The sequence below is a fragment of the Pezoporus wallicus genome, unplaced genomic scaffold (assembly GCF_028554395.1).
Source record: "Pezoporus wallicus isolate ANWC-B61680 ecotype Strahan unplaced genomic scaffold, APGP_CSIRO_Pwel_v1 contig_5418, whole genome shotgun sequence".
Lineage (NCBI taxonomy): Eukaryota > Metazoa > Chordata > Aves > Psittaciformes > Psittacidae > Pezoporus > Pezoporus wallicus.
Window position 1 is genome coordinate 1,649,355 of NW_026640709.1, and position 22,977 is coordinate 1,672,331.

Genomic DNA, 22,977 nt, shown 5'->3' on the forward strand with positions numbered 1-22,977 from the left:
TGGCTCTGCGAGGCGGCGGGCGGCTGTGTCGCTTCAACTGCAGCCGCGCGGGCGGAGCTGCCTCTACTGGGCCTCGCGGTCCCGCGGTCCCGGGATTGGCAGCGGGGGAGTCTGCCCGGCTCTGCCCGGCCGGAGCGTGGAGCGCGGCTGCTGGCAGTCGGCGGAGTTACCGCAGCCGTGCGGGAGGGGCCGTGGCTGAGACGAGCTCCGGGAAGCCGTTAAGGCCTGTCTCACTCCCGGCAAATGGCGCCTCCCGGCAGCAAGCGTGCAGCCCGGACCTGCCGTGTCTCCGGTGCCGTTTCACTTGGCTACAGCTGGCCAGGCGGCTTTCCATAACCGAGATAGGCATCGGGAGCTTCTGAGGTTTGCGAGTGTTGTTAATTCACTGCTCGCTTCCTCTGGTTTTTACTAGCGCTTTTAAACGACACAGAATTTAGTGTAGATGTGTATGTTTCATGCCACGATGAAGAGACGGGTTTTCTTCCCCATTTGCCTTCACCAGTACCTGCTACATGCACCTGTGGTTTTGCCTGTACCATCTGTTACTACGAGCTCTTTTGCTTTTACTTCCGTAGTATTTTTTCCAAAGTTTAAAGCAGTATTTTCATGTTCCTTGCTGTCTTAGTACATAATAAATTGGAGAGTTGGCCTTGTGTACAGAGACTTAATGAGCCTTTGCACTGTGTTTTCATTAATACTTAACAGTTATTTCTTTGCGAGACTTGCCTGGCAGTCACATAAAGCTGCATAAAGCTGTGATTTACAAACCATCAGACAAACTCCTTTGCCCCTTTAGCTTGTTCCCTCTCTCACATAGTCCTCGAGTGTGACTGTTAGCTTTAACTGCAGAACTGTCTTTTCTAGGAGCAGTATCTTCAGAGCACTTTGGTGGATACTGAGTGTATAAACCTGTTAACTTGTTCTTGTGAGAACAGTGAGGGAATCTTTAAGGGATGTGAGAAACCGAGGGACATTGAAGAATCCCTGCGCGGCCTTCAGGAGTTGGTGATGGTTGGCACTAGCAGAGGACTCATGCAGTATGTCCAGGATCTCACTGTGACACAAGAGCCAAGGTGAGGAATGGGCTGAAGCTCTGTAAAGGTGAGCTGGCCTGGAGAGAAAAAAGCAATAGCAGATGATGAACTGCAGAAATGGAAAAGAAAGGAGAAAATATTAAGTTAAAAGAGTAAAAGAATTGTATAGATGGAGTGAAAGCAGAAAGAACCAGTAAATTGAAAACGGAGTTACAAGGTTTTTATAAAGGGAAGAAATGTTTGTAGTGATGTAAGGTCTGAAGTAAATGGGAGCTCTGGTATGACAGGCCAGGAGATGGGGACAGGGAGAAGGGAAAGAGAAATGGGAGTAGGGCATAGAAGAAGAAAAAGCAATGTAAAGACCTAGAAGGTGAGTGACAGGAGGAAAAAGAAGTATGAGGTCCTGGAGGAGTGGTCTCCATTAGCAAGACATTACTGAGGTCCAGAGGGGAGGAAAGGATGTGGAAATCTTAAGAGGAAACAGCAGAAGCGTGTGTTTTAGGTTTTCTTGTGTCACTGGCAAGTCCCAGTTTAACCATGTCTGCACCCTGTCATCTCTTCTTATGAACGCTGCCAGCCTCTCTTCTAAATGTGTGTGTGTGGTTGGGCATTTCACAGTAGGAGTCACCTCACAGAATGGGAAGATGGGGGCAATTACTAGTTTTTAAATCCCTTCTTTATCTGTAATCCTTCGAATATGCTGTGAATAGAAACAGCGACAGCTTTCACAAAGTGTGAATTCTCTCGGGACAGAACAGCCCGAGGTCAGGTACCGGAGGCAGGTGCTGCAGAGGTGGCTTTTAAAATGCTTTATCAAGGTTATCAGGTGAAGAGCATCACCCCAGGTTTTATTCAGAAAGCCAAGGAGTGGCGTTCCTGCGAGGCGGCTCGGTGCGGCCAGCCGGGCAGCTCTGCTGGGGTGCTCTTTTGCCCCCAGCGGCAGTTACAAGGTCCACCATTTCACACCGAGATGCTGCTAGGTGTCTCGCAGCTGCCGAAGGGTGGGTACTGAGAGAAGGGGTAGTCTCTGCGGCCCAGCCTGGCCTCTCGGCAGGGCAAGGAGAGCCGGCGCCTTACCTGGCCCGGGGCACTGCTTGGAGGAGTCCCTGGGGGGCCGGCGGCCCCGCCCGGCGCCGGGAGGGCGGTGAGGCTGCGGTTGGCAGTGGAAAAACCCGGCGCGGCGTGAGGGGAGGGGAAGCCGGGGTTGGGGGGGGAGGGAGGGCCTCCGGGGGCGGGGCGAGGCGGTGGCTGTTGCGGAGGCACCGTTGGCCGGTGCGGAGGCACCGGGACACCCCCCCCCGCCCCCGAGCCGGGCAGTGGCGCGCTGAGCCGCGTGCGCCGCGTGGGGCGGGACACACCTCCGGGCGTGCGCCCTGCCATTGGCCGAGCGCCGCTGGGGTGTGAGGGGCGGGAGGCGGGACCCGGCCGCGGGCCGCGGCGTGTGGGGCTGGGGCTCGTTAAAAGGAGCGAGGCGGAGGCACCCGTGATCCGTCGGCGGCTCCGCGGCTTTCCATCATGGCCTTGTGCCGTAGCTTCGCCCGGCTCCTCAGCAAGCAGGCGGACGCGGGGTTCCCGCTGACCAAGCAGGCGCACTCCGTGGCGTTGGTGGGAGCCCCGCTTTCCAGGGGGCAGGTGGGCACCGCAGCAGGGGGAGGAGGCGCCGTTCGCAGACAGTGCCGCGGCCACTCGGCTCGGCTCTCCCGTGGCGGGGTCGGGTACCTGGCTGTAGGCAGCGCTGGCTAACGCATCCCCTTTCTGTTTGTCTCGCAGAAACGACGGGGAGTGGATCTCGGCCCCGCGACTCTCCGCGCCGCGGGGCTGGTGGAGCGGTTGGCTGGGCTCGGTGAGGCGCGGTGGCGGGGGTGGGATGAGGTGTCGGAGGGGCTGCGGGGCTGTCCTATCTCCCCGTCCCCTGGCAAAGCATCCCTTTAACAGCTCAATTCGGCGAAGCCTGACTCAGCCGCTTGCCGCGAGCTTGGAGGGAGGGCGGGGTGAGGTGGTGGAAACGGTCCCTTGCAATGAATGCCGACACCCCGGGTGCCCCTGAGACACCAGTGCCCGGGGGAGGCGGTGCTCGCCGCGCTCTGCGGCACCGGGGGAGCGGGAATTGCGCGTGCGGCTCCCGAACAAAGAGCGGGCCGTGCCCCGGCGCATCGCCTGCCGCGCTTCCCGGCTTCCCTGGGAACCGTCCGTGTTGGCGCCCCACTGCGTATGGGGTGTGTGCTGGTGCCCTGCTGGCTTAAGAAAAGCTAGAGGAACGTGAGACCGTTTAAAACGTGATGTGCGCTTCGTGCGCCCCGCTAAATAGTAGCCTTAACTGTGTTCTTCTACATCGCGCATACGTGTTATTTTTCCGTATTCATTACCAGCTACTTAGCCCGCTCCTAAAAATACTTTTATGCTTTCGAGTGACAAAATTCAGAACTTTCTAGAGAAACCCCCAGATTTGCATATGAGGTCTGGTCTGAAGTTTTGCTGTGGACACACTTGCAAATAGCACTGCGTGAATGGAAAGTTTCTGATCTTCTCACTGTTAACACTACAGCTATTCAAGCACATCCACGTGTCTGTGTTTCAGCTTCTCACATCTTCTACAAGCTGAGACCTGCAGAAAACTATCACAGAAACAGGACATAAGACATAGAAACTCGTAAAGCTGAACTCTTTCTTGGAGAGTCTTTAAAAAGTGTTACTGAAAATTGTATGATGAGGATGGATTGCAGGGGTGGACCACAGGAAGAACTCTTACCTCCTCTGTGTGTGATTAGTGTTACTGAATGCGTGCAAACATGATTGCCTAATAACCCTACAGTGAATTTCTTGTGTATTATGAGAACTCTTTAAACAAATTATTGTTTTTCTGTGTGGGCTGTTTATTTTTCCTCCCTGGGCTGGCAGCTTTGCCTGGAGTACAGTGATAATAGTGCCATTGCTTGGACTTCTGGGGTATACTGGATTGGTAGTAAAACTTTAGCTGCTTGCTTTGTTTTTTCTAACACTATGCATTTTCTTCTCATACACTGAAGGGAATAGAGACAGTATTATTCTTCTTATTAACTTGGATATTCTATTTATCTGTTACATTAAAAGAATTAATAATTTTCATGGGATCTTGTTGCTTATTTTCCAGGAGCCAGGTAAGTAATACTGCAGCAGACCGGGTTTCTCCTTTAGAAAGAAAGAACATTTATCTAAGACATAGGGTTTCTGTTCTTCCACCTATATTGGCTACTTCTGAAGCATTTGTGACTGGGGGGGGTGCATGTGAGTGGTTCTTTTTGTTGTTGCATACTCACATTCCCTGCTGGGATGTGAGGGACATATAAACATGATTTTCCTTGCCATTACAAGCTTGGAACCAGGCGTGAGGTTGGCTATTGAGTAATGATTCCCTGTAGAAGAGCGAGGGTGGATTCTGGGTAATCTGAGGAAGTATAGATGGGGGTAAAAAGGCAGTGTTCCTGTAATCATGGAATTGTTAGGGTTGGAAAGGACCTTAAGATCGTCTAGTTCCAACCCCCCTCCCACGGGCAGGGACACCTCACACTAAACCATGCTACCCAAGGCTCTGTCCAACCTGGCCTTGAACACAGCCAGGGATGGAGCATTTACCATGTCTTTGGGCAACCTATTCCAGTGTCACAGTAAAGAGCTTCCTTATATCTAACTTGAACTTCCCCTGTTAAAGTTTGAACCTGTTACCCCTTGGGCATTCAAATTCACTTTAGCCTGCATAAACTGAAGGTGCTCTGCAGTCTTCTGTAAAATGTAGCATTTGGGTAGTAAGGTACGTGAGTATTTTAATTGTATGTGTACGTGTTGCTTTGAATGTTAAGCAACCACATGGCTTTTCATACATTTGTATGCCTGATTTAATGGCTTCCATTGATAGTGCTCAAGCTAAACAGATAGAGTGAGAACACCAGGCCTTTGTTTCTTCTTGCACTGCTTTGCATTTTGCTTTCACTGGCTAGTATTTTTAGGAGGGAATCTTATTGTTTCTTTCACCCTATCCTAATTTCTGTTCTTCCATAGTCCTAATGCAGTATCCTGAGCTGCTGCGCTATCTTCTGTTTTTTGGGGGGATCCCTCCCTTGAAAGAGATTGAGTATACCTACATGGTATGATAAATTCTTGGCTGCCTAAAATGATGACTGTCTATGAACTTGTTTATGCTTTGGCTGAAATATGAGGAGGGAGCTCAGAGGCAAATGGTATTGCCAGTGAAGAGTTTTGTGCACTTGTTAGAAGCAGGGAGAGAGCACTGTAATGCATTGGTAGTAGCTTGAGGCATACTCGGGAAGAGACTTGATGTAGTAGGAGTCCAGCTCCCAAAGCAAAACCAGATGGTGTGCAGCAGGGATAATTTAAAATGTAACTGACTAAGCCTGTGGGGCTTTTTGTTTACCTTGGTGATGTTTGTCATTTGGCTGCTTCTCATAAGGGAGATTAAAATATTAACACCTTAAAGGACTCTTCCATACTGCAGAAGAAGTGCTATGAGAAAATGGAGACCTCTGACTCCCTGATATGGGGCAGGAAAGGGTACAAAGCTTGCAGGGCTGTGCATTGTTCTGGCAGTAGAAAGAAATGGGTGCAATATGTGGAGATTCTTAGACTTTCAGTGGGAAGTGGTGGGAAGATAAGTGACAGGTGCACTTGACCTCAACTGTAGAAGAGGCAAAGTATGAAGTTCTTTAAAATGAGAGTTTTTTTGATCTCCTGTGTTTGCTTCAGATTAAGCAAAGAATCCTATCAAATGTAAATCCTGTATTGCCTTGTCCTCTTACTTGAAGGCAAGAAAGACTATTATCTGATGTTTTCTATAAGTTAGTGGATAGCTGTTGTGTTAATTACCATAGCTCGTGGGGTGACTTAGAGCACCTCTGCTGTTGCTAACAATGGAACAACTTTAGTATAAAATTAAATATAAAACTTTAATATAAACTATATAAAGCATAACTGTATAATTATCCTTCTTCCTCCTGATTTTCTTTATTTAGAGCTGAATGTGGCTGGGTCAGTCTAGGGTTTGGATTATGCTAGACCTGAAAGCTTGGATCTGAATTGCTGGTTTGACAAGTTAGCCACATGTCTCTGCAGGCTACATACAGAAGCAGAGTTAGACTTGTCAAAGGGAATGAGCATCTTATTACTAGTCTTTTGTTTGTAGGAAAAACAAGTTCCTCAGTAATAGGATTCAGGAGGTCAGTGCAGTGACTCTGAAAGGAGTAACCTCCACTAGTAGAGGAGTGGAGCTGCCAAATCCCATGTGACTGGGGATACACTCTTGCTTTGCCTAAAGCCATTGGACTTGTTAATTTCAGTCTTAACAATAAATAATGAAGCAGCTTCTCCACATACCCTCTTTTTGCACCCACATCTTTGTGAGTGAAGAGTTTTAAGAGAAAGATAAATAATCTTTCAACTATACACAAAGGTAAGTGCAATGAAATCCTTGTGCTGGGGTTCAGCAGATGTGGACTAGCGGGAGTTACAGCTGCAGTACTGCAAAAATAATTTTCATCAGTCCATCCAGTAAATGTGTTTAAAAGAGTTGCCCTGAAGGCTTTGATTAAACCGTGCCATTCTGCTTGCCCTGTATTTGAATTGAGATAGCGCTTACAGACCATGCTTTGACAACGATCTGTTCATGTTAAGAATGAGATCTGTCAGTAATTCAGCGTTGGGTTAGAATCCAATAAAGTCTAAATTTACTTTGATAACATTGAGATCTGCCTTTTTAGCCTCTTTCCTCGCCTTTTCTGCTGTTGATGAAGTTGAAATGGGAAACAAAATCTTAAATAACTGCTGGCATTTCAAGCAGCATGTTGTTTAGTTAAATCTCTGTATTGCTGAGATGAGAAACGCTAGTGCTCACAAGCTTTTTCTGATTATATCTGCTGTGAATGCTGTCAAAGCTGTCTATTAATTTGCTAGGAACATTGTCAGGAAAAAAATCAGTTAGGATATAGATGTCAGAGCAGCAGCTATGTCTTCTGCCCTACAAAGCAGACATGGGAATGCCTCTTTTTCATCTAGGCACTCCCCCCACTTTTTTTTTCTTTACCTTTTCCTGAAGCGTAACAGGTAAAAGGCAGCCCCCTTTTTCCTTTCTTTCCCTTAGACAAAAGTATGCACAAACACTTCTGTCTAATAGTATCAGTAAAACATTCTTATGCAGTACTGCAGCTTATTTCCAGAACTAGAATAAATAACCTCTTTATTTATGCAGAGATAGAGATCAAAGAGATACTTATTTACCTCTCAAATGTTGATTAGCCATGATTGGTTAGCTTCAAAGCCCAATGGTTTGACAAAAACCCACAGTATGATCAAATGGACTGGTCATAACTGGCATTTGCAGAGAGCCTTTGAAATCACGCCAGTTGTCAGAATGCATCAAGGGCAGGTGCTGCTCTGCTCTGTGAGGGAAGGCAGTTAGCAGCTCATGCTGATAACCAGGCAAGCAGAATGAGCCCTGCTGAGGGTTTGGAGGAGAGCTGTTTAGGGGAGGCCTCCACTGAGGCTGTTTCTAGGTTGCTTCTTCACAGCAGACCTGATCAGCTAACTCTTATTGAACATGGGAAGCTAAACTGCTAGAAGTAAGGGAGTGTGCTCTGACAACAGTTAGGGTTTATCCTTTTGAATGTTGTGCCCTTTGATATTTGCATGATTACAAGTAGCCTCAGATGTTACTAGGAAAATGCTGACAGCAAAAGTACATGACATTGGAGCATTCCTTGCAGTAGATCAGTTCTAATTCTCCTCCTTTTCCTGTGCTGATAGAGGACACAATCTGCTTGGTTTTGCTTTGGAGTGAAAAACTTTGTGCCAGTCATCAATTTGGTGTTTGTTAGGCTTTTTGTTTTTTCCTCTCCCATTTGTGTGCCAGGTTGTGTATTAGCCATGCAGTTGGCTTTAAAATAAACCTTAATTTGGGGTTAAGTTCACTTGGTGCTTTAGTTGTAATTAGTCTTCATATCAGTTTAGTTTAAAACTAAAATATTGAGCTATGCTGATGCAGATCAGGAAACCTGAATTGATAATTTATTCCTAATCTTTCAATAAAGGATTCAAGGACCAAAGAACAGACTTGGGGGGGGGGGGAGGGGTATATGTGTTGTATTTGGCTTTATGCTGATGCCCTTCATCCTTAATATTTCTGTATTACAAAATTAGTTTTAATACATGACTCGGCTGAATTTCTGCACCCATTAAATTGCCTCTGGATTGGAGATGGAGGCTCTTTTGTTCTGTTAGGGTTTTTTCACCATGAATGGTGTTGAACAAGAAGACTTACTGGGGAGAGGTACAAAGGGAGATGACAAGGGGAAAATTTAGGTAAAAGGTTGGCTTGTGATCTGCCTTATGGTGCACAGAATCTGTTACTACATTCTCATTTGAAGCTCATTGTGCACTAATAAGACCAAGCTATGTATGGCAGGTATGTGTTTATACAGTATAGTGAAGGATTATGTTTGGATGGAAGGTGGAAATCTGTTGTAAAAGTACCTGGTGAAAAGCAGGAAATGAGGCACTGAAGTAAAAAAATGAGATCTTTCATTTGAATCTGAAGCGGGCTGGCCTGGTATTAGTTTCTTGCAGCTGATGAGAGGGAGAGAACTTCGGTCATCTCTGATGTATACTGCTCTTCCTCTGAAGTGTTACCTGTCTGGGTTAAATAATATAATAACTACTTCTGTAACAATCTAAAATGCAAGGTGCTTGTTGAGGAGAGCTGTTTTGGAATTATGACTTTCTGTGGCTGTAAGTGCCTACTTGTGTTCTTGCTATCTGGAACTGTTTCTGGGTTAAGCCTATTTAAAGGGAATTAGAACTTGAGCAGGGTTTGGTGAGTGACAGACTGCAATAGCTGCACCCTTGTCTCCTCTCTGATGCAAGCCATAGTGCAAATGTTTCCCAACACCTGATACTGACGTTTTTGGAGACCTCTTCGGGTCAAGCACACTGTATTTCATAAGAGATTAAAGTTATAAATGATTATCAAAGGGAAATGGGGTGGCTGCTCGATTTAGAGTCAGAAAAAGTATTTGTTTCATTTTATGCAAGGGACAACTTAAGACTACAGACTCGGTGTAGCAATTGGAATTGGGTTTGCTTATTGATGTTGAATGAGCTGAAGCCTCTTCAGTAGGTACAGATACAAAAACTTTGTCTTAAACCAGACCTTTCAAAATTCCAAAAGGCAGGGTGGAAACTACTAAAATGTGAACTTGCCTTTCAGGCCGTGAAAATTTTAGAGCTGGCAGAAACCTTCTGAGGCATCAAATATTTGTATCCAATAGACTTCTTCCAACAGATAGATATTTAAAGAGATTTAGACACTGTGTAATAAACTTTCAAGCAAGGAGGTTAAACTAGACTGAAGTCTGCCTTTTGTAGTGGGAATCTTGCTAGCCTAATTCCATATTCATTTAGAACAAAAATATGCACTTTGTGTAGCTTTTGCACAAAGACTTGGTAATTCTGGAGGGTTAAAACTGTCTTAAATTAGGCTTCAGAACGCACTGGTCATAATGAATTGAATCATTTGTTTGCTGTTGTGCAACATTTTGACAGTGTCTTTGAGAAGGGATTACAAAGTCCGTAGCATAAACCAGTGAGTTTATACTGAAAAGAAGGATATTAACAGCTTGTACCCCTCTGTATTGTTCACAGGAAAGAAAAAACATGTTAAGTTTGTCTATAAGCATTGTTCATAATACTTGTGGCTTCCTGAAAAGCCATTCTGTGTGTAGTGATTGACTGGATGGGCTGTAATCTGAGGAAACAGTTTGTAGGAGTGATGCTTTTATGTGATTGGCTTTATATAACACCTAGTATGAGGTAAGGTCTAATAACTGGGATTTCCAGATTCCTTTGAAAGCTGTTCAGCAGGGTTTAGAAACCCGGAAGAGGACAGACTTAATCTTCCCATTAATCTAGAATTAATTTCTTTTTTCCCCTTTAGTTCCCAAATAGCCAGTGTAAACAGGCAGTACTATGAGATCTCTCTCATTTTGTATTCCACATTTGTTTGTTCCCATTCCTCTTTGCTGTCTAGGACAGCTGTTACAATTGTTACAGCCTGCCATTGGGCCCTGTCAGCAAACAGCCTGGATTTGGAAAGCTCAAATCTCCTACTATCAGATTGCTGCTCCTGGCTCTGGTGCAGTACGATAGTAAAGGAGGATGGGAGGGGGGCTTTCCCTGCCGCTTGTTGCCCAGATGTTTTTTACAGTTAAATGTCCCCAGACTTAAGAGGCTCCTGCTTTTACAGAAGAAAACCTTTTCTAAATCTGTGCAGGAAAATGATTTACTACAGTAAGTGCTGCCTATTGTGGGTACTAAATAAACACTGTATTTTGCTTAAGAAGATACGAAATGAACATGACCATTGTTATAAACTTGCTAAAGGGCACCTTGTGTCCCAGTTTAAGCATTGTTGAGTTGAGCCTGAATCCTACATTGAAAGCTTATTATTTGAAAAGACATTCAGGAAACTTGTTTTAAATAGGTTCTTAATTTGTATTTCTACCTCCCCCCGCCCCCCCCCAGGTTAGGCTCCTGACTATGAAAAATGTTGATTTACCAAAAATAGGAAAATTCTGGTTCTGGCTGTGCAGGCTGAAGAAAGAACTGCCCTCCATTGTGTGGTCTGCTGGTTGTATACCTATGGGACCTTACCCTAACCTGATCTGGTCAAAAGAAGTTGACCTAGGAAAGAGCTACTGTACAATCTGGTTTTGGGCTAATTTCTTCATTTTCATTTTTTGGCTGAAATGTGCCCCCAGGCAGCTCTGATAAAACTCTGTCAGAGGGGGGTACTTGAACCACTGGGGACTGCACTCTTAAACTGTAGAAGAGATTTGCACCCTGATCATTCACACTAACAGGAGGACTGTTGCGCATATGTGCATCTTACATAACTAGATGACGTGTTTGTATTCAGATTGACACCTTTATCTCTTTCAAGTGTCTTTCGAGCTCCTGTAATAGAAATAGAAGAAACGAGCCTGTTTTCCTCACTTGAGGTAATGTCCTCCTGAGCCTGAGTGCAGATGGATCTGATTTAATGGACTCGGTAGCTCTACATTTTCTGTGCTGTTGATAATTGACTAATCAATCAACCAGATTTTTTTTTTAATTTGAATGTAACTTCTGTTAGAGCTTGAAAGTTGAGCAGAGGACTTCTTTTGATTATACTTAACTTCCTATTATTTAGTTATTAGCGAAATGCCTGTGGTGCTTAGTCTGGAAGTACTGTATGGTACTGTTTCCTTTAAAAAGGACTTGGGTGCTGGCTAGACCCGATCTGCTGCACTGAGTAATGGTGGGGATGCTGTGCTTTCTAACCAATGTAAGCTGCCTTCTCTATCTGCCTACCTACTTTTCTAGCTTTCAGAACTTGGATCTCCTCTTAAAAGGCCCATATATATTCTTTATGTTCATTTTCTATGCCGATTTAAAAAGCTATTTGTTTATAACTATTAGTACCTTTAAATAAAGTGCCCCAGCTACCAAAGAAAGTAAGTGCATGTTGTTTGGTGTGGTAGATTATCTGAATCTTTCACTACTAGCCAAACAACAGAAAGATCCACCAGGCTGCTCTGTGCTACAGCATGTCTATCCATCGGGCAGGTTCTACCTTGGGCAGAATAATGTAGTTGAGAGATTTGGCTTTCTAATTTCTTTAAATCAAAACTATGTGCAAGCAAGCAGATGAAAGTGAAAACTATTCAGGTCTCTGTTAGACTAGGATTTGAGAAGCTAAATAAAAGCCAAGCAAATATATCAATAATTACTTTAGCAATTGAACACAAATTAGTTTTCTTTGCTATTAGTAAGCACTGAGACAAATATAAATGTTGATTTAATCTGATATCTGGTCTATCCTAATAAATATGTGCACACAAGCATGTACACACTTTTATTCACTTCAGGATACAGTTTATCTGCATACTGTGAATTTTCTTGTGTGTACTATTGCTCCCTATGCTTTCCTTTTTCTTTAAGGTCATTTAATCATAGCTTCCACAACTGTAGACACGTCTTAAAAAAAGATATTAATATGAAGGTCGGATTAGCGCATACTTCTGAGATAAGCTGTAGTTTACTCAGCCACTGGTTAGCTGGCTGAAAACATTCATATCACCCTGGGAAGCTTGAGCTGTCTGTCTACAAGTACCATAGAACAATGGGCCTAAATAAGAGGGAAGCACAAGGCTGAGAAAAGAAGCTACTTCAAGGTTTATGAACTCTATCTGAGCAACAATAAACTTTTGAAGACGGTAACAAAAACTGAAGGTCTCTACTGTGTTTAACAAACATTAGGCTTTTCTATAAAAATAGAGAGAGGGATCTTAATGCAGGAGATAGGAGACTGCCATTTGTGCAAAATGCAGAGAAGATCCCAGAGTTCTGGACCCCAGAAGTGTGTGTCTGTCCATCCATGTCTACCATACCCACACTGTAAGCTGCACGAACCTGATGTGACTGTAAAACACAAATGGCATTTTTATTCAGAAGCTGAGCCAAGTCTTTTTGCCTTTCCCTAACCCCATTTGTGAAGAAAACTTTTTGAATACAAGTGCTACTTCTTTAAATGTACTTTCTAGAATCTGCCATGTTTGACTTGCCTTAAGCATAACCTTAAGAATCCAAACTGATTCCTTAAAGAACTACGAAAAGTGTCATGGTTGGTTCTCAGTTTTACACTGATCTAAAGATGGAGCTTCATGATGCAATTTCCTTTCATTCTTTTTCATCCGTTAATGGGTAAAAATACTGTGATGTACATATATGTCCTGTAAGGGAGAACAAAACATAAGTGGCAGTCCTTTCTTCCATTACGTTGTGTAATGTGGCGTCTTGCAATGTGTATGTCATTGAACACCGCTTCCAAATGCAGATTTACTTCCTGCACATGTCAGAGGTATTAGATCAAAGGTATTATTAACTTGAACAGCATCTCCAAGAGCTCTTGATACCTATTAAATGATGCAGTGCATTTGAAGCCTTGCTTCTAGAACTTGTTTCCTCGTCACACATATGTACTTTCATCAAACCTGGCAATACTGCAGTGCATAGCGGCGTGCATGTGTGAGCAGCAGCCTTGCAGGAAGACACACATTAAAAAAAGATTCTTGACCTTTGTTGAACATCTATCAGGACTTGCAAGTCTTTTCTGATTCTGCACAGCAGCAGAATGAAACGGAGGATAAAAATTGTAGTGGTCACATTGAGATCAGATAGTGCATCCAAATCTGACCAAAATTCCAGAGCCTTCATCCTGCTGGCTCATTAGGTACTGCCTAAGGGAGAAAAAAAAAATGCTGTTGTGTGCCTGTGTTGCCTTTTGAAAACCAGGGAGTGGTATGTCATGGTCCTGCTTACTGCTTCTGATTCACTGCTAGTGATTCTGAAGAACAAATGGGACAGGTCTGACTGGTATTCAGGGTGGTCTTGACTTGAGCAGCTGTGTAGCTGTAAATACCTTGGGGCGTTCACAGTCCTCATCAGTGCTTGCAGCAGCAGGTCTATCTGAAACTGAGAGGCTCTGGCCTCTTAGAAATTTTGGTATTTAAATGTTAAGAAAGTGCACGATATTGGACAGCAGAGCTGATGTATTCAAAGGATAATCCATAACGTGTGAAAGAATTAAACTTTAAATGCAGCCAGTTAATAAATGTGCTCCCTAGTTTCCTCATCTGTGAAGTGACTCCATTTCAGGGTAAAGAGACAGAAATACATCTTAGGAAAGGCTGAGTCTGATCCAGAATGTTGTCAGGCTTCGACAGCCAATTAAGTTGTAGCTGGCAATGCTAGGACCTTAAAGAGGGTTGAGATCAAAGCCTCAGAATTAAAGTGCCTTCTAGAACAACTTGCATTGAGAAAATGGACAGGTTGTCTTACAGAGCACTAGCACATCCTCCATGGAGGTGCCTGGAAGCACTGTAAGGCAATTTCCATTACTGGTAACTTGGCACTTCTGTGCTTGGATTCTTACGGGGTTTGAAAATGGAAACTAACTCTTAGCACTCAGATAGTTAATAAAATGCATAGTCCTGGCCATCTATGGGCAACTGAGCTCATTTAAGGCTATATACAATCTGTCTAATTGGGAAGGAAGATGGCAACACAAACTGTAGTTTTTCATGTTAAAATTGCCAAGAAATAATTTTAACCCCCCCAAGCTCTTTTTCTATGGTTGTTGTATCTCATCACTAAACTGAGAAACAATACTGTCTTAAGCTTTCTAAATCTGTAAAGATGGAACAGGGCTGTTTGCAAGGACATGCAAATCGTCAAATGAATCCATTCCCTTCCAGCTGTTCCTTCGTACATGGCCAACTGGTTTGCTGAGGGGATCATATTTTGAATGTTTCCCTGGGCACTGAAGTAATTCACTTTATTCTTCTGCTGCTGTGTTTCCAGGATGCCAAGTATATGACTTTGGAGATCTGAATTTCACTCAAGTTCCCAACGATGAACTGTACAACAACCTGATTCTATACCCACGGTCAGTGGGTTTAGCCAGCCAGGTGCTGGCTGATACTGTAAGCGGAGCAGTAGCTGCTGGGCACAGCTGTGTGACTATAGGAGGTGATCACAGGTGAGCTGAACTAGAAACAATCTATGGTGCATGCTGCAGGTTGATACTTGGGCGTATAAGTGTTTAGTTAAAAAATAAGGGGATAGTGAGAACAACTTGGGGTCATTCCCTGGCAATAGCATAGGGTAGCAGTATTTGGATTTTACTGCTGGGGCTTTTAGGATGGAACATGGAAGACAGATACAAAAATCTGACTTCCTAAGACAGTAGTGCTTAGTTCCAGACTTCTGCGATCTGCAGATAATGCAAATGAACGATGTTTTCCTGTTTGGGAGAGTTTGTGTGATCAGTTCCCTTTAGGAACTGTTGTTGTTTCTTTATTACTGAATATTAAGTGTCTCTTTTCAACTCTCAGGATGTCTGTCAACTCATAGGATGGGTTTGTAATGCCTACACACAGACTGTTTTGTAATAGATCTTACAACGTGTGAATCTTTTTGTCTTTTTCACTAACCTTTGGTCTGAGAATTGGTTGAAGAAGGTAGAGCATGTAAGAATGAACTGTGGGGAAAGGTGTCATGACTGGAATACGAAATGGGTGAAGAGCAGAATTGATGAGTGAGCACAATATATTTTCTAAGAGATCATCTGGAGCTAGAACAGGTGAAGATTAAGGTGTGGGAAGGGTGACAGTGGAGAGAGAAAAGAGCTGTTTCTCATCTGTCAATACTAGTCCAGTCCCATTGTTACTTGGAGTCTCCTGGAATCATGACAGTGACGTGCAGTTTGCATGGGATGCACCCTTTATTTTCACAGATGGCTGATGTGTTGAAACATGACAACATTGTTGATTTGCACAATCTTGCAAGTCTCTTACTGCAGAGACTTCCCATTGTCCTTGTAGTTGTTCTGAAGGTGGAATGGTGACTAAAGACTTTGCTACTATACTTCCAGCTTGGCACTTGGTTCTGTCAGTGGCCATGCGCGGCAGTGCCCGCACCTTGGTGTGATCTGGGTGGATGCACATGCTGATATCAACACCCCTCTTACAACTCAGTCTGGAAGCCTCCATGGACAACCTCTGTCATTTCTCTTGAGAGAGCTTCAAGATAAAGTAAGTACCTTGCTTACACACTTGGCCTACATTGAAATCCTCAGAGCATTTTACTTTTTCTTGTATGAGGTGCTTTCTTACCTGCTGCAAATACAGACCTTGTTTATGTTTGTACAAGAAAAACTACGTATAATTTGTGTGTATTCATCCACATATATATACATACATACACAAATGCACACATACATATGTAGACACAAATATATGTACACACATACCTAGAGACAAGAATGAGAAAAAGGTTTTTCTTTGTGTTAGCACCTCTGTGGGCTGTACAGTAAGCAACAGTTCACACAAGCTGTATATAGAAGCTGGCCGGGATGCTGTTCCCTTGTAAAGAGTGGAGCTGGTGCTGAAGGTGTGCAATGGCAGTGATTCTACCAACTGAGCAAAAGAGGGACCCTCTCCCCAGCTGTGCCTGAGAGCAATGCTAAGCTCACCTCCAGTAACAGCTGGTTCCTGCATACCTTGCACCCTGCTTCAGCTTAGTTTGGCACTTGCATGTTTCGACAACCTTGAGGCCTGATAGGGGCTCTTCCTGCATGATCTTGCCTAACTGGCTGCTCTGGTGTTGGTTCCACTGGCAAATACCAATTGGAACAGCTGTACCTGTTTACCTGGTGCTTGTAAAGAGAATATCTTTGTCTTGGAAAGAGGTCAAATTACCAAAAAGAGCTGTTTACTGGGGCACATGGAACGTGCATGGCCAACTTTGCTACTGTCAAGATGCTAAACACTAGGTTGACTGAAGGCCTACACGTCCTTTTTGGCTATAACATATACAGGGACATTACTGTGGCAGCCGGTGCATTAATAGCCAGGGCCTTTGCAGCTGGAACTTGGATATGACAGTCTGCTTCTACAGAAGCTTAGGCTGGAGAGTGGGAGCAGGTTCAGCAACTGCATGCTGAGACTGGATGCTGGAGCTGCAGAAAACCTGATTCTATTTTATTCTGGCACTTTGCCCTCATAGTTATTTCTCTTAGATTTCTTTTTCTCCCTGGTAAATTTTGGGAGTGCTATGTTAATGGAAGTATCCATCTTCCACGTAAGACCAAGCATGCTTATCATCTTTATGGCTATTGAAGATACCATGGCATTAGCATCTGTTGGCACAGCAAGATTGCTGTCATCTGGTAAAGCTCTTCTGTGTTTGTCCTGCAAATTCTTTTGAGGGAATTCTATCCACAAGTCAAGTCATTTGCTGATTCTACATACTTTCCTCTTTCTAGTAATCCTAGATCTAGGTCATCTGGCTACCTGTCTGGCTCATGGGAGGGAACCTTACTGTGAGAACAGGGGCATGTGGCTGGTCTTCTTGCTCTCATCCAGCAGAGCAGATGTGTTGATAATGGGGCAAAAAAATTTACTCTCCTTTCTTGACAGCTTTGCAAGGATTATTTTTAAATCCTAAAACTGTCACCAGCACGAAGCCTATGTTAGTCTGTATGCACAGCTAAGCATAACTTTTTCTCAACACAACAGACCAACCAACCAGCTGCACTTTTGCCTCTTGAGGAGGTTTCTATCTTGTCAAAGGGTACGTAGCATAGCAGTGTGAGAGAACAATGGAGATCTTGCAGTGATCTCTGTATCTCCTTCCTTGCTTTCACCCATGCTGTGAAGGGGGTTTTGAGCAAGCCCTCCCCACCATGACACACACGTGTGTATGCTGCTCTGGGTGGACTTCTGTAATTCAACCAAACTGTCTCTCTGGGTCGCAGGGTTTGCTCATTGACCTAATAGTCTCGGGAAGGCCAGTTAGCACTTGGCTCCATTGTCTACACAACAGCTCCTCTGAGGACATGGAGAGCAGAACAGCCTGCATGATTACATTTTATCTTCCTGGATCACTGCCCTTCTCTTGCTAACTGCTCTTCCAGCATCTCCAGGCTACTTGTTCTTCATTCCCTATCAAGAGGACATGAGACAGAGATAGTTGTGTAACATAGGTCTCTCTTGGTGGCACAATCTGTTTAGCCTGTTCTTGACCCCATGCCAGCAGCTGTTTAGCTGCTGTAACCTTCTGTGGGATTGCATGAGAACTGACTCAGGGGCACTGCCTCTTTGCTTGGTTAGTTTTTGAGTCACACCAAGTCCTAGCCCCTTGTTCACTGCATGACCTACAAACAGCTGTCCTGGCACAGCGTAACAGCAGGAACTGACGTGGCAGCAACTACTTAAATTAGCACAACTGCCAGGAATGCTTCAAGTCCCTCAGTTTAGGTTATTGCACCTGTTTTCAGAATCCTTCATGTATACAAGGCTATGGAGCTTGGTCAATGCTCTGTTGAATTCCATGACCCCACAAAGGAAACATCAATTATGGCTATGAAATGAAATAAAGTATTTGGCCAGGTCAGTGTAGAACAAACCCTGGTGTTGCTGGCATAGTCTCTTCACAGGCTGACAGCTGCTACTTGTTTGTTCAGGCTACTTCACAGGAACACTGCTTGGGGAGGTGGCACTTCAGGGTTTTTTTTAAATGTTTAATTTTTCTGTTTTAAAGGAAAATATTGATGAACATTATCCCTTGGCTGGTCTTCCTTAAACCAAGCATTAGTGTCAGGGCTCCTGGAACCACTCAAACTAAACTCAGACTGCTATTAATAACTTATATGAGAATGCCTGCACCTTTTTCTGATGCCTGTTTGGCTTTGCTAGGGGTAACTCCTTTTCTATTGCAACAGTCAGAACAGAGCCTACCAGAGGAAGTTAAGGCATTCCATTCTCTTTATTTAAAGAGGAAGAGGTAGAATTAAAAATGGCAGGATTAAATCAGCTAAATCATTGATACTGACAATATTATTAAGACTGTGCTCACCTTACGGTATGGTGATAGGTTTTCCAGATACACTTTCATTTCTGAGACCTCAATTATTTTTCCTAGAGGTCTCCAATTCATTTATCCCTTTTCTGAATTCATGACTGCAGAAAACTTTCAGGTCATTGTCCCAGAGTAACAAATACTTTTATAGTATATGCTTGTTTAATCCCAATGTAATTACATACAGCTATGGGTGTGTTAGCCTTTAAACCCAAATGTGCATGTTGTAACTACAGTGTAATTAGTAATTAAGTATAAAAGGGAAACAGCCTTCTTGATGCTTCACAGCTGTGTTGGCTGTAGCCATTTTCAGAGCTGGGAGAGGAAGAAGAGAAATCTGAGTTAGTTTAAAGCACTCCTAAAATGAGTGGCTAGTACTAACTAAAGGATTCTTGTAATTGTATCTCATGACTACTTAAATACCAAAGCTGAAGACCTCATTGTCTTCCATTTGCTGTACTAGACCTGCTCTCTTTAGCTGTACACTAAAAACCAGTTATAATGTAGCCCGATGTGAGGCCCAACTTCCTGTCATGCTCTTCCCATTCCCTGTCCCCAACTTCCCACTTTGACTTCGTCCATCTTTAACATTGGTTTTGTAACAAAGTTTGCATGAACTTTTTGGTGATTCTCCTAAAAATACAGAAGCCCCTTGATTTTATTCTTCCACTTCAGTACAATGTACTGGAAGTTACATCGCATTACCATTAAATGCACTGTACAAGGTATCTACATCTGGGTAACTGGTTTATTACCACTCCCCCTTACATTCACTGCTGCTAATTACCTACTACTTGTGGCTTTGGACTTTTTATTCTTCTTTAAACTGGAAAATGTAGAAGAGTTAAAATTCATTAAATTCATTAACATTGATCTAAGGTAAAATGGTACGACAAATGTAAGGAAATCGAGAAGCCAACCTCTCAAGCGATGAAGTTTCTCTGTTCAGAGAATGGATGTTATAAATAAATACAAAATTTTGAGGGAAGCATTAAATACAAATTTGGTTTATATGTTGTTAAACTAACCTAATACTAAACCTTTGCTTGCAGGTACCACAACTTCCTGGCTTTTCCTGGCTAAAGCCCTGCCTTTCAGCTTCTGATATTGTGTACATTGGTTTGAGGGATGTGGATCCTGCTGAATAGTAAGTTTAGTTAAAGGATTTTTGCTCAGGATGAAATCATGAGCTTCTTTCCACATGTCACTGTTCACAAGGGCTGCTAGGCTTAAGCTTAGGCCAGTAATGATTTTATTATTTTAACAGCTATATTTTGAAGAACTATGATATCCAGTATTTTTCCATGAGGGATATTGATCGTCTTGGAATTCAGAAAGTTATGGAAAGAACATTTGAACAACTTATGGCCAGGTAACAAACTATTATTGGGTTTAAACTACTCTTACCATCCATTGTTGAATATCGACTTTCCTGAAAGTAAGGCCTTACTCCTGATGTAAGGTGGCCTAACAGAACTGTGACTGTGTCCAGTAAATAGTGAGGTCTTAGCACAGACTTTAGTCCTCAGTTTCCACATCTTGAACTAGAACCATTTCATGGTGTTTGGCAAAAAGCTATGAGATGGGTTACACTACAGTTGTGGCTCTGCTTTATGTAGCTTGTCCTCTTTCTTGAGGAATTCTGCATTCTGCTGCAGTTTGACAAGATGTTTGAATCAACTCAGAGCCCAGGCTATACATCATACTTTTAAAATTGGGTTTGTAGCATCTTGACAGTGACTTGAATACAACTGATAGTACAGCTAACTGCATGAGGTAGTTCTACACAAGGTAGAGAAGCATTTGATAACTTCCTCCCTAGACTGTGCTCACATGTGCTGTCCTGATGACAACTGCCACTTTCAGTTCAGTTTGTGAGGTTCACTGTAACCACTTCCTTACTTAAGTTCATTTCCCAAGTCTTTGCAAACCTTAAGTCAAGTCAAGGAACCAGATCAGGGAGCAAATCCTGGTCATCTAGGGGCACATGGAGAGGATCAGAGTTAGAAAGGGTAAACTCCCCACAGCATAGAACAAAGTCCTGTAAGCAGAACAAGAGCCATGTATTTGTGCTGCACACTGTTGTATCTAAAGGTGTGCTCACCCTTCCTAGCTGCAGCTCTGCCAAGTTGCTAATCCAGCTGCTTCTCCCTACTAAGCATCTGCACCAAGTTGGAAGTACACAGTCTACCACTTAAATTGACAAGCAGTGTCCAGTTTATTATAGTCAGTTGCCAGACTTCATGTAGTCAGTAACTAACATTTTAGGTTTGAAATTATCCCTCACTTTTTCATCAGCTGGGCTGACAAGGTGGAGTTTGGAGGCAGCCTTCAACTATTGACCTGAAAAGTGTGGAGTGCACCAGCTATCCTGATGAGCTAGGAAAATTTATCCTGATAGTGTAGGAAATCCTCACACTTAGTGCTTCCTCCATTCTAGGTGCCATGCGAATCGCTGTTTCAGCCTTTCACCCTGGCTTTCTGTACAGAAGGAGAAAGACTGCATTATACCGGACATTTCTCTACATTTTTCCAACTAATGGGACAAATACCAGATAAAATGCTTAGAACTAAAGTACTTGTCTCTAGCCAAATTACACCTGAGTGCATGCTCAGTGAAACTAGAAAGACAAACTTGTGTTTTCCCAGTGTGTACTGGGGAAGGGTCTGAGCTAACAGATATTTCAGAGTCCAAATATACTTAAAAAAAAAAAACAAACCACAAAACAACAAATCTTTTGCAAATATGTACAAGATGTGGAAAGGACCTGGGGGGGGACCTTCAACATCATGGAGCATGATGCTACTTTGCTAACCAGCCTGGACAGTAAAAAACAGAAAACATTTAAGGTTCTGAGGTTCCTTTTCTTGTTTTATTCTGTCTCAGGAGACAGAGACCGATTCACCTGAGTTTTGACATTGATGCTTTTGATCCCTCACTGGCTCCAGCAACTGGGACTCCTGTCCTAGGTGGATTAACTTACAGAGAAGGCATGTACATCACGGAGGAAATACACGACACAGGTAGGAGTTGATCAGCAGTACTGGACTAAGCAAGGGCAGGACAAACTCTGTAGAGCTCATTCATGTTGGTTATGTTTTTCCTGTGACAGTAGACAGTGAGATAAATGCAGTGATAGCCAGGGTGCCTACAAAGTCAATTCAGCCTTCAGTCAGGGAAGTAGTAATTCTAGGGTTGGGCAGTGCCCTGGGTGTTGGAAGCAGCTTAATCATCATCAACTTCACCTTACCAAAAGGAAATAAAATACATAATATATTAATACCTAATGTAAAAGAATCACTTGGTCATCTTGTACAATACTGTCACCTAAATACATGAAGCGAGATGTTAAAGTGGGCATCTGGAATACAAAAATGAATGCACATGATTTTAAACAGTTCAAAGCTCCATTCTAGGAATTGAGACTGACAAATCAAGCTTCTACTAAATACTCTGCAGTTGACTCAATATATTAAGGGCTTTCCTTCTTACGCCATGGAGGTTTTATTTCGTGTTTAAATAGTAACTGATTTGCAATAAAAGGGGGAGGGAGCGGGGGGGGGGAAGCAACCAGGAAATAAAGCTGCCCAGACAACAGTCAACAGAATTGTGAATAGCAGGTAAGACTATTCTATATCCCTTAATTTTTGTGCTGGGAGAAAAAAAGATTAAAACCCATTCTTCTCCTAAGTGTATATAGAACATCAAGCTTGTTTTTCCTGAATCCTAAAAGTGTGAATGAGTGAGGCAGTGATGATGTAAGAAAGAATCAAATTGAACTCGCAAACATGCATTTCAGAATGATAACCTCCTCCCTCACTCAAGGGCCAATTTTACTGCTCTAAGGGGTAGAGTAGGTCACAAGCTTGAATATCAGACTTACTGCAATGACTGAAAGGCTGCAAAAAAAACCTCTACTACAGATTTTACCCTTTTCCACAGTAACAAAGCTGTAAATCATTCTTGCAGGGATGCTTTCAGCTGTAGACTTGGTTGAAGTCAATCCACTGCTTGGAGCTTCTCAAGAGGAAGTGAATGCAACTGCTAGTCTGGCAGTTGATGTGATAGCAACGTGCTTTGGCCAGACAAGGGAAGGAGCACACACCGCTTTTGATGAACTCCCAACACCCAGTTCTTCAGATGAATCTGACAGTGAAGAGCAAGTGAGGATTTAAGAACCCAAAGTGTTGGGTACTGTGGACATTACAGAGCTCTGCTGAGGCATTCGAGTGGATAGATTGTCAACACTTGGCAAATACTGTTAAATTCTCAATTTTCAAATAAACTAGCTTTTCCACTGGTTGGTGGCTACTTTATTACATACCAAGATTTATTCATTTAGTTAAGTATATGCAAATTGAGACAATAAAATATTTATTACCTTCTTATTGGTCTTACCAGTAATTCAAGTCTGTCTCTGCTTTTTACTCCCATTCTCTGTCT

At 43.3% G+C, this 22,977-nt stretch overlaps 1 protein-coding gene across 1 annotated transcript; it reads left to right on the forward strand.

Annotated features, from left to right (window-relative positions):
* The first annotated feature begins 2,506 nt into the window (after positions 1-2,506).
* On the forward strand, positions 2,507-22,931 carry ARG2 (arginase 2). The gene is made up of 8 exons (XM_057420031.1): positions 2,507-2,666; positions 2,805-2,877; positions 14,475-14,652; positions 15,547-15,706; positions 19,586-19,680; positions 19,801-19,905; positions 21,421-21,557; positions 22,504-22,931. Exons 1-8 carry the CDS (start codon positions 2,550-2,552, stop codon positions 22,707-22,709), a joined length of 1,071 nt encoding a protein of 356 aa, XP_057276014.1. The 5' UTR covers positions 2,507-2,549; the 3' UTR covers positions 22,710-22,931.
* Positions 22,932-22,977: the final 46 nt, after the last annotated feature.